Genomic DNA, 12234 nt, shown 5'->3' with positions numbered 1-12234 from the left:
ACGGCACTGCGTAGGATCCTACGGTCTTGGCGTGCATCTGTGCGTCGCTGCGGTCCGGTCCCAGGTCGACGGGCACGTGCACCTTCCGCCGACCACTGGCGACAACATCGATGTACTGTGGAGACCTCCCGCCCCAAGTGTTGAGCAATTCGGCGGTACGTCCACCCGGCCTCCCGCATGCCCACTATACTCCCTCGCTCGAAGTCCGTCAACTGCACATACGGTTCACGTCCACGCTGTCGCGGCATGCTACCAGTGTTAAAGACTGCGATGGAGCCCCGTATGCCACGGCAAACTGGCTGACACTGACGGCGCGGTGCACAAATGCTGCGCAGCTAGCGCCATTCGACGGCCAACACCGCGGTTCCTGGTGTGTCCGCTGTGCCGTGCGTGTGATCATTGCTTGTACAGCCCTCTCGCAGTGTCCGGAGCAAGTATGGTGGGTCTGACGCACCGGTGTGAATGTGTTCTTTTTTCCATTTCCAGGAGTGTAGTTAACACACCGTGCAGACATAGCATCAGATAACATTTAAAGTGATAATCATATATGGTTTTTAGATGCTGTGTTTCTAGAGTAGCGTAGTGGGTTAATTGTGATTTCACTCTCCACGTATGGATATTATTTGACTTTAGCCTCCTCCCCACGGCTTCACCTGCATATACTGAACACATCCTCTCCTCCCCCTCTCTGTGTCTACCTCTTCCTGTCTCTGTCTGTCCACCTCATCCTCACACATCTATCTGTCTATCACCTTCTCCTCGTCCATTTTCTCCACCTCCTCTCACTGATCATATGTTCCTTGTCCTCTCTCTTTCCAACCTCAACCTCCTCTTCTCCATTTTCTACATACCTCCTACTAGTCTACATCTTCCACCTGCTTCATATATCTCGACCTTCTCTCTCTCTCTCTTTCGCTCACTCTCCCTCCCTCTCTCTCTCTCTCTCTCCCCCCCCATTTCCTCCTCTCCCTTGCTCTGTACATCCCCATCTCTATCCTTCACAACCTGTCCTCGCCATGCTCATCAAAATATGTAACCCTGCACTATAGTTCAATAAAGCAGCTTATACTACCCTCACAACATGTCTGTCATGCAGGGCAAACTACACATCAGGGTCCTGAAATCTTTTATTCGCCACTGGCGCACTAGTCACCTTGCAAAGGAAGTTGATAAAGGAGACTGTTACTACTCCAACACAACACACTTGTCATGCAGAGAAGTCTACAGGTCAGGGCATGGAAAACAGTTTCTTGCTTCTGACATGTAGGCATGTAGGCTGCTTTTGAAAGCAGGTTCATTTGGCAGGCCAATACTGTTCCCACACAACATGCCTGTCATGCAGGGCAGCCTATACACCAGAGGCTGGTAAAAGCACGTTTTTTGCCCATATCTGCGCTGCTATTGGACCGAGGAGGTTATAAATCCCACAGTGCTGGTACTTGAGAGACTGCTGTTTCTGTGCCTAATTTGGTTGAAATCGAACCAGGTGTTTGCGAAGAGATTCCAAACAGACAGACAGACAGACATACCCACCTACACACACACACACACACACACACACACACACACACACACACACACACACACACGCACGTAACAGATAACGTTATTACACAGTTGATGTGATGGTCCATTAATTTTGGTAATTTTGGATATGAAGATGACCAACAATTTGGGCGAAACTAGTAAGCAATAAAAATAATAAATCGCAATCTTGACCAATAAAGGATCCAGTCAATGGAAACATATTTTATGCACCGACATATTTGCCATAAGGCAAACCTTTCACAAACTGAGCAAAAAATCTAGCAACAGAACAAATTACTCAAGGGAAAGCTTATTTTATATTCCATACTAATAATATGAAATTGAATCACTGAATTCGCTTTTTTAATCGAGCTAAGAGTTGACAAAAGGGGAAGAGGTTTTAAATTGTGTTGACATAGAACTGCAGAAGCTTCATACTTGCGCATTTTGTGCCAGCACATTTCTGCAATCTGCTGACCTCTGCAGTCCGAGTGAATTCCACATTGTCATTGTGCCTCTCAAAAGCACTGGAATAAATGAGACCCCCTCCCAGTTGGTGGATGGCATAGAATGTATTTTGCGAAGTATCCATAACTTGTTATCAACTGCCAACCAAATGTGTGAAGGGGTTACGATTTGCTTGGTGCACAATATACTATCTTTCCTTGTGGTTATCAAATGTGGTTGACCAGAACCATGATGAAAAGTATACCTGTTCACACGTGCAGTCCAACATCGATCCACCGTCAAAACTGAGTGCCCCATAAATCTGGATATTCCACGATTCATCCAGACGCTGTCTCCTGCGAGTACATGGAACTTCCGCGTTCTTCACAGAGGTCACTCAGCATCGCTGTTATACACCCTACAAGGCCTGGTAAAAACAGTAACACGCACAACATTAATGCACTCTGGTTGCCATTTTGTCACAGATAACTGTAACTCACTTTCATACTCGCCGATGGTGTGTGCGCGTACAAAGTCTTATTCGTGTGCAACCACGTCTTCTGGGTGCCTCATTTTTTTGTCAGGCACTGTGTAAAGTAGCCTACATAGTTTCTTTACTTGAACATGTAAAATCCATGAAGAAGGGGGTGGATAAATTAGATGGACGTACTTCTACTCGAGTAAAGGAGAACGGCCACACCTTTAAGCAAATTGGCGGTTTTGCCAAGGAAGGAAGTGGCGCTTTCGTACTACCATTATACAGCTTCTGGGTCGGCTTATAAATCCATGACCTAAAGTTACTGAGGCTCTCAGTGAGCAGGATTCTGCAATAGATGTTTACCGGAAAATGTTTTATGGATTAGCAGGTTTCCGAAAGCGCTGTCGCCCTCAACAAATAGCCGTCTGTTGTCGTATTACACAGCTGTTTCCTGTTTGTAAGAGACGACAACTGGCAGAGGCCGCTGGATTCCAGTATCACGCAAAATTGCAACTTCTAGACCGAAACGCTTCAAAATAACGACTGAATTATGATATAATCGAAAAAAATTACAGCATATATGATAAATCGATTACTTTCATCACACATTAAAAATTTTTGCCAATGCAGTGATTTTACTTTAACAAGGATGACATGGTGCTATCTTTCAGGGGACTATATCGTGGATACATCAGATACCACTGTGTACTGTTCCTCAAGGTAGAGCCACCAACGTCTATGCCGCAGGTGGTTGTCTGCAATGAAACGTTATACAAACAACTGAGCTGCTTAATGCCAAACAACTTTCAGCACATTCGTCCATCATCAGTATGTACTTTTATATAATTCTCTAAGATGCAAACATGTTTAAGCAATAATTCTTGTCATGAACTTAGATCTCAAACACCATATGCCTGTTATGATTATTATTTTTTACTGCGTTTAGGTCCAATTTCATACCAAGTATTATTACATAAAACATGTTTGCGTTTTACAGAACTGCATAAAAGTACCCACATATGCTCGCACAAAAATGCTGGAACATGTCGTCCTCCTTTCTTCAAGTGTTAGGGATTTGTCTTTCTCTTGTTTAGCGCTTTATTGTCTTTGTTCGGTTACTATTTGATCTCTCCACATCTTTCATCGTTATCCTTTTACTCTATTGGTCGATAATTCACTGCTGTTTTAGGCATCCTGTTTTTTTTATTGATCCTGTTGATATGTTATCTCCATTTATTTTTGTATTCCTTGATCTATTCGTTTATGGTTTTAAGTTTTAGTTCTTGTCCGACTGCTGCACTTCTTATCAGATAGTCTGAACAGCCGCTCCAGTTTCTAGTAAGTTCTTTATTCAAGTTCGCGATCGGCTTCGGCCTTCAGTCCCAGGCCATTTTCAAGTGAATATGAAAATTGTGCTATGGTGAAACGCCGGCCGGAGTGGCCGAGCGGTTCTAGGCACTACAGTCTGGAACCGCGCGACCGCTACGGTCGCAGGTTCGAATCCTGCCTCGGGCATGGATGTGTGTGATGTCCTTAGGTTAGTTAGGTTTAAGTAGTTCTAAGTTCTAGGGGACTGATGACCTCAGAAGTTAAGTCCCATAGTGCTCAGAGCCATTTGAACCATATGGTGAAGCAACATCAAATCAAAATCAGATTTTTTCATGAAGCGTTTATTAACGAATCCGGTACAGTTGCAGTACATATGTTTGGCGACTAGTTTTGAAACAGCTGGTTCATCCTCAAAAAAATGGTTCAAATGGCTCTGAGCACTATGGGACTTAACATCTATGGTCATCAGTCCCTAGAACTTAGAACTACTTAAACCTAACTAACCTAAGGACATCACACACATCCATGTCCGAGGCACGATTCGAACCTGCGACCGTAGCGGTCGCGCGGTTCCAGACTGAAGCGCCTAGAACCGCTCGGCCACAGTGGCCGGCCGGTTCATCCTCAAGCCTGACCTACTGAGGCTCCACTGAATGTGCCTGATCTTAATAACAACCATCAAAACAGCAATACATGCTCTACAAAGTGATCTCAGACGACTGTCTCAATCAACATGTGCCTACTTAGCAAGTCAGAATCAAACTACTTGCTAAGTAGGTACGTGTTGATTGTTACAGTGTTTTGCGATCTATTTATAAAACATGTCTTGCTAATTTAGATGATTGTCATTAAGATCAGGAAAGTTCAATGGAGCCTCAGTAGATCAGGTTCGAGGATGAACCAGCTGGTTCGAAACTAGTCGTCAAACATATGTACTGCAACTGTGACGGATATGTTAATAAATGGTTCGTGAAATACTGAAAAGTTTGCTGGTCCTGTATCAACAAAACATTGAAACTTAAAAAATATATTTTTTCATTTGACGATGCATCATCACAGCACAATTTTCAGATCCACTTGAACATGGCCTGGACGTGAAGGTCAACATAGACCACGTACTTGAATAATGAACTTATTAGCAACTGGTGTAGTTATTCATTAATTGACTGTGCTACTAAGGAGCAGCTGCACACTCTAAACATGAAGAAACTAATAATTTGATCAAATTACCTTCCGTTAGAAAAGTGGAATGCCGCCTACGACTGGGATATAACTTTCAAAATGCTATACAGCAGCCATCAGTCGTCCTTTCCGTTCTAGCTTTATTATAGCAGATCCAGATTCCAGCTACAAATTAGCCATTATCAATGCTAAGAATACAAGACGTACATAATCAGAGAATGATATAAAAATTACAACTCATGGCATAGCCTGTATCGCTCGTACAGTAAATTACATTGCAAAATTTGGGAGTTGTTTTATATGCTCTAGTCCATCTACATGTGTTGTTCAGGCTCTTGTCACAGTACGTTAAAGAGTACTGTGTAATGAAGGTAGGCTTTGCAGAATGCACATCGCTTGGCTGTGCGGCGCCCTCTTCATGAACAACGTAATATAAAACCTTCATAATAAAGCAATTATGGTTTCTAATAAAATTTAAAGCTACATAGGAATAAAATAAAATACAAGTTCAATTACTGACGTTGCTGTACTGACTTACAGGCACATTTTACAGTTAACATATGAAAATACAAAAATGCCAGATTCACTAGTTGTGTGCCAATTATTTCTTTAATCTTTAAAAATGTATGTTAAATCAGGTCCACAAAATTTACAAACTGCTAGGAGGCGCATGAGATGCATACTATGCTCTATTCTTAGCACTAATTATAAGGAGTTACTAGCAGAAATGTTTATAAGGAGTCACTAGCAGAAATGTGAATCTGCTATAATAATCTGGAACATGTGTGGGCATGGAAGAGAGCAGTTGTTTGGCTTATAGGAGTCTCTGAGTATCCAAAATTCTTTCAGTTTCACTGATGCACCGAGTAGAGTACATCAGTGAAGCTAAAACTATTTATGCAACGCAACAGAACAAAAGGCAGCTGCACTATTGGAAACGCGGTCGATAAAAGCGTTGTACCGACTAAGATATAAATGATGATTACCTAACATTGGCAGTTGTAGGTGATGTCAGAACCTAAACGTGGTTGTTTTTCGTATTACAGAAGTTTTTCGACCAGATCGTATAAGAATACATAATGATTACTAGTTTCAGCGAAATTAGACCACCATCTTAAATTCATTTATATAGAATTTTTTTGTTTTAAAAGGCGAGTCTATTTCGTCTAGTGTTCACGCTAATTGGACACTACTATAGTGTACATAAAGGAAAAATTACGTATTTTATTTGTGACTATTGTGCACTGTTCGCACAGCTATTCTCTTAGTGTATGCCGAGAGACGGTAGTGTGGAATATCGTCTCTATAAGGCACGTTTACTTCGAATTTATCTGCATTTAATGCTGCTTTGACGTAAGAATTTTCCGTAATTGTTCCTTTATGTACATTACAATTGTGTCCAATTGGTGTGAACAGACGACAAAATGGACTGGCCCTACAAAAACTAAAAAAAAAAATGTTTCTATACAAATGAGCTGTAGATGGCGATTTAATTTTACTAGAACTAGTAATCACTGTGTATTTTTATGCGATCTGGGCGAATAATATTCTGTAATAAGAAAAACAATCATCTTAAGATATCAGTGTAATTCGTCAACTGAAGATAGGTGAATGCCCGAAAGCTGTCTTGGCAAAGTTATGTAAATAGTGACTGGTTGTTATATTTCGTCATACAGGGTGGTCGGAAATTTCCGTTACAGACATCTAGGACTTGTAAAGGGGGGTGAGTTCATCGTATTTTGATTAGCAACCCATGTCCGGAAACGTTATAGAACTAGACTACAGAGCGTCAAAGTTATAGGTGCGGGCGTCTGTAAATGTACGTATCCACAGAGTGATTCCATGATGATGTTACAGACTTTCTAGGATGATGGAGAACGATAAATGTATTAATATGAACTAAGGATCCTTGTACCATTAACGAACGAGAAGAAAGTTGTAAACGAAAACCGTTCTGATACCTCTGACAGTTGGAAACATGTACTGGTTCTTGTGTTGCGAAGAGTGTAGGGCTGGTAACTTTCAGTGGTGGTAGTGTGGACAAAAACGAGACAAAATGTCCAATAAACGTGGGCTCTAAACTACATACCTGAGGAGCTATGAGCATTCGTTCATCTTCGCTAATGTGAAACACATGTCCTTTACTGAAAAAGTGTTCGTTCATAGCTGTTAAGGTACGTACTTCAGAGCCCACGTTTGTTGGACATTTTGTCTCGTTCTAGTCCCACTACCACCACTGAAAGTTACCAGCCCTACACTCTTCGCAACACAAGAAGCGGTACATTTATTCAACTGTCAGAGGTATCAGAACGGTTTTCGTTCATAACTTTCGACTCGATCCTCACTTCAAATTAATACACTTGTCGTTCTCCATCATCCTTGAAAGTCTGTAACATCATCACGGAATCACTCCGGAATTTACAGACGCCCGCGCCTATAACTTCGACACTCTGTAATCTCGTTGGATGACGTTTCCGGACATGGGTTCCTATTCAAAATACGATGCACTCACTCCCCTCTACAAGTCCTAGAAGTATGTAACGGGAATTTCCGACCACCCTGTATTATAAGGATGTCTTCTATGTAACAGTAGATCGACGTCCTCGCCATCACCAGTGCTGCTAGAAAGTATGCTCGCGCATCTCTCTTGAGCCGTCAGATGGAATCGCTATGCCCGGATATGCAGAGCAGTTTGCTAGCAGTGGACGTCGCTCGGGAGTAGCGATCATCTGAGTGTGCGCGGCGTGACATAAAAAAGCGCAGTGGGAGAGAACAGTTGAGGAGGGGGGAGGCGGCGTTGGCGTGGCACTCACTGGGCCGCTCATCGTCCCCAGAAGCTCCGGAGTCCTTGTCGGTGGAGCGGTGGTGTCTGTGGTGCGAATGGCGGCGGTGGTGCGAGTGGCGGCGGCCCGGGAGGTGCACGCCCACGAACACCGTGTGCGCCCGGTGGCCTGCAACACAACACAACGCAACGGGCCAACGTCAGCAACACTCACCCACGAGGCAGAGCCACACACAGTTCAATAAGTGCACGTGCTTAAGGGGCTCCGGAACGCCCTATACTTGCAATGTTAAAATAACGCTTATAAATTACATCTTTCCTCACAAAGTATTTGAGGTAGGAAGTTGAACTTCTTGATTATTTATTGGAATATGGGCTACAACTTAACACAGGGATTTTACAAAATTTTTGTTCAGTTATTAAAGGCGATTTTTTTTCAATTGTAATGAAAATTCACAACATTTTTTTGCAATTTTTTATGTATATATTCAAAAATATACAGCTTTTTGGAAAAAGGCTGTGTTAAATTATGCAGAAGGTACTGTGTAACATTTACTGAAAGTTTGAAACAAATATGTTTGGAAGATCCTTAGAAAACATGTAATTAGTATGAGAAAATAAAAGTTTTGGGAATCGAGCGACAAAGATTGGATTAACTTTTTAGTGCATTCCAGGTCCATAGGATGGATTATCTTCATCCTCTGCAAACTCCTCCTCCAGCTTCCTCTTGTTCCTCCTCCTGTTTACTCTTGCTTGTATTTCTAGACTCTTTACAGCCCTGTCTGCAGCCCGAAGGCGTTCCTTGTCTAAAGCAAGCATCGCTCGTTGTTGTGTTCGTAGATTTTGCTACCACTTTCTTCAGTTGCAGTTACTGCAACACTGTTCCAAAAGGTGGTCATGTATGAACACTTATCACATTTCAGTTGTATTTCACTAGCAAGTCCTACGTGCTTTATTATGGAGAGTTCCAGACCAACTTCACTACAATGAATACATCTTACACAGTTTGAAAAAATTCCTTTGAGAACCGACATATCAAATATTTCATTCACATCCGATTCGCCCATAAAACATTCATAGTTTTCACTCATTGAACCAAGCTTTTTCTGTGAAGTATTTTCTTTCCCACTTTGACTGCTATGGGCAGGTGTACTTGAGAGGTTAGGTTCACTCACTTGGTTATCGTCTTTATTGTTTACAGTAATAACACATACCTTTGGCTTTCCAACATTTCTCCTTTTCTTAAAAGCCTTCAGAGGATTTCTAATAGCTTTACTTTTACTCATTATTATACTTCAACAAAACAGAGACTCAAGAAACAGAATTAATTACGAACATTTTCGAGATAACGACAGAGCAAATAAACATGAAACAATCGACAATCACACCAGCGATATATATTGAACCATCACAGGTTAGCCACAACACATACTTTATCTCACATCACTAAAATGTACCTGATGAACACGGACGTTAATAATAACACCATTTGACAGCAGTTTAACAGCGCCACAGTGGGTCACGCCCATGTAGAACACATATCAAAAAAAATTTAAAAATAGTTCTAGTCTTCGGAATTGAATAAATTATATATCCATTAAAAGGTAATAGTCTGCAGATTCAGAAAACGCAAAAAAGTAAAAATGGAACTTTTCATGATTTTGAGCCTTTCTGGAGCCCCTTAAACGGTTGACACCAGTCTACACCTACATCTCCATCTATACTCTTCAAATCATGTGAAGTGCATGGCAAAGGGAACTTCCCACTGAACTAAACATTACGGGTTTGGCATGAAATGTATTGCAGTTGCGAATATGGGCAACCATCAGGTGTCTAATGGAATAACAACAATGAACCTTTGTCGCGGACCGGGACTCGAACCCGGATTTCCCGCTTATCGCGATGGGTCACCTTACCATTAAACTATCACAGCACGGCTGACTTTATCCCCCAACACAAGGCAAGCGACTTTCATTTAAAATGTCAACTGTTCAAGAATTTACATAAAAGATGTACGAGGGTGAGTCAAATGAAAACCTTAAATTTGTAATAACAAATCGAAATTTCTCGCCGTTATCCTGTAAGTTGGTAAGCGTGCTACAAACAGAGTGCAGAATGGCCTGTAGGTGGCAGCATAGTGCAGATACACACATACCGTCGCGGTACCAGGGAAGAACAGTGTTCTGTTATTCGGTTTTTGCGTAGTGAAGGTGTGAAACCTATTGGAAGTCATAGACGAATGAAGGTTCAGTACGTTGATGCATGTTTCTCACAGCAGCAAGTCTACAAATGGAGTAGGAAGTTCGCAAAGGTGTGGCTTCAGTGGAAGATGCTCCTCGTCCACGTCAAGCACAACGAGTGCATGAGTGATTGCGCGGATATCAAAAGAATTTTTTTCTAAAGGAATTTATGCACTTTGTAAGCGCTAGAGGACTTGCATTGAGCGTGGGGGAGATAACGTTGAAAAGTGATACAGCTTTGTACCACTTCTGCACAATAAATAATATTTCAAAAAATTAAGATTTTCATTGACTCACCCTCGTACTAGTTTACATACATGAGGAATTTACGAGTCCAGGTTGTAGAGACGTGATTAACAACGTATGGAAGTTTGCGTCTAGCCGTGAGTCGTGCTCGGATAGCCCAATGATAAGGCGACCGCTCGCACTGAGCGCGAAATCAGGGTTCGAGTCCCGGTCCAGCAGAAAATTTTGTTTATCATTATTCAATTATACAGTTGATGGTTACCCACATCTCCAAATTCGGAACTCCGAATACATTTCATGTATTTACCAACGTCTGTAGTCACTGGATTGCCTGTTCCTTCGGATGTGCGTGCGTGTTCGAAGGAATATTGCATCGTGTTTCCGAACAACATAGGAACTACAAAATCGTATTAGGTCTTCTTTCTGTTCCATTCATTTATGGAGGGCGGGAAGAGTTATTGCTTAAAGGTATTTGTGCAGGTTGTAACTAGTCTAATGTTATCTTTATGATCCATACAGGAGCGATACGTTGGGGGTCGTTGTGTAACCCTAGATTCTTCAGGCAAAGCCGGTTCTTGAATCTTTATAAGTAGGCTTTTACCGGTTAGTTTCTGTCTATCTTCAAGCACCTGCCAGTTCAAGTTTTGAGTAAATCGGTGACACTCTCCCAAGGGGTCAAATAAACATGTTGGTCTTCTTTGGATACGTTCAGTATTCTCTGTTAGTTCCATTTGATATCGGTTCAACGCACTTCAGCAATAGTCTAGGTTGGAACGCACGAGTGGTTTCTAAGAAATTTCGTTTGCGCACTGATTGCATTTTTCTAGTATCCCGCCAATGCACCGAAGTCGGTCACCTGCTTTACCTACAATGTGAGTCTATGTGATCGTTCCATTTAGTTACCCTACAAATTGTTACACTCATATATTTATGTGAGTTAACCGGTTGTAACTTTGGGATTCAGTGACTTTGTAGTGATATGACACTAATGAGATACATCTCGTTTTGAGAAGTGCAGAATTTTATATTTCTTAACATTTAAAACAAGACGACGAAAATTACGAATGGGTCCTTCCGTTATAAACTAGATTATTGCTTTGATTACTTGTTTACATCAATGTTATATTAGGAGAGAAATGTAATTTAGTATACCGTAGAAAAAAACTTTATGGAGAATGGTTTTGAAGTACAGATATGGCAGACAAATAAAGTAAAATCTTTTACAAATTCATTGTAACTTTAATTCAAAGGAAATTTTATTATATACAATACGTTTAGTTGCTCCTCCTCGTTCAGAAATACAAACATTTTTAAATCCACTCAGCAGAACTTACAAGATGGGCGCTGCTGTTTATATTCGCAACCTTTTAACTATTCGTAGGGGTCACAAGTCATTGCAACTCTCACCAATGAAGCTAGTGCCAGGGAGCGAGGTGGTGCAGTGGCTATCACACTAGACTCGCATTCGGGAGGACGAAGATTCAAACCGGCGTCCGGCCATCCTGATCTAGGTTTTCCGTGAATTCCTTAAATCACTTCATGCAAATTCCGGGATAGTTCCTTTGAAAGGGCGCAGCTGACATCCTTCCCCATCCTTCCTTCATCCAATGGGACCGATAACATCTCTGTTTAGTCCTCTCCCATGAATCAACCAAACAACAAACCAAACTAGTGGCGAGGGAAAATTATTGATTTGACGCTGATGTCAGTTATTTCCACAACTGTTTACATTTCAGCCATTTCCATCCCTTCTCACGTTAGGGTAAGTTAAATGTTATTTCAGCGGTCACCTATCAAATAAACACCGAAATCTATGAGTTAGACGCTGTTACACTTCGCTTCCGCTCATTTTTAGGTGTCATCTCCTTCACACCCCACTTCCAACTCCAACGGTCGTTGTCTTCCGCCACTAAGATCGAAATAATAAAGCATTTTTTATAGATGGAGCCCCATAGCTTCGACAAATTTATCCAATGCTGTATTAACATCCAAACTCATTTTCA

The 12234-nt window shown here is 41.6% G+C and overlaps 1 protein-coding gene across 9 annotated transcripts in view; it reads right to left on the bottom strand.

Annotated features, from left to right (window-relative positions):
* The window catches only part of LOC124777617 (sodium bicarbonate cotransporter 3), a 960712-nt gene that overhangs the window by 329590 nt on the left and 618888 nt on the right, over positions 1-12234 (bottom strand). For all 9 annotated transcript variants that reach the window (XR_007015757.1, XM_047253082.1, XM_047253080.1 and 6 more), the window contains one exon: positions 7777-7914. Coding sequence is in view for 8 of the 9 variants with exons in the window: in XM_047253082.1 (XP_047109038.1) it covers positions 7777-7914 (138 nt within the window). In the remaining variant the exon portion in view is untranslated. The remainder of the gene's footprint in view (positions 1-7776; positions 7915-12234) is intronic.

This window comes from Schistocerca piceifrons, chromosome 2, assembly GCF_021461385.2.
Source record: "Schistocerca piceifrons isolate TAMUIC-IGC-003096 chromosome 2, iqSchPice1.1, whole genome shotgun sequence".
In the NCBI taxonomy this organism is placed as follows: domain Eukaryota; kingdom Metazoa; phylum Arthropoda; class Insecta; order Orthoptera; family Acrididae; genus Schistocerca; species Schistocerca piceifrons.
Note: the sequence above shows the minus strand (reverse complement) of the source record. Positions and strands in the feature narration are given on the sequence as shown.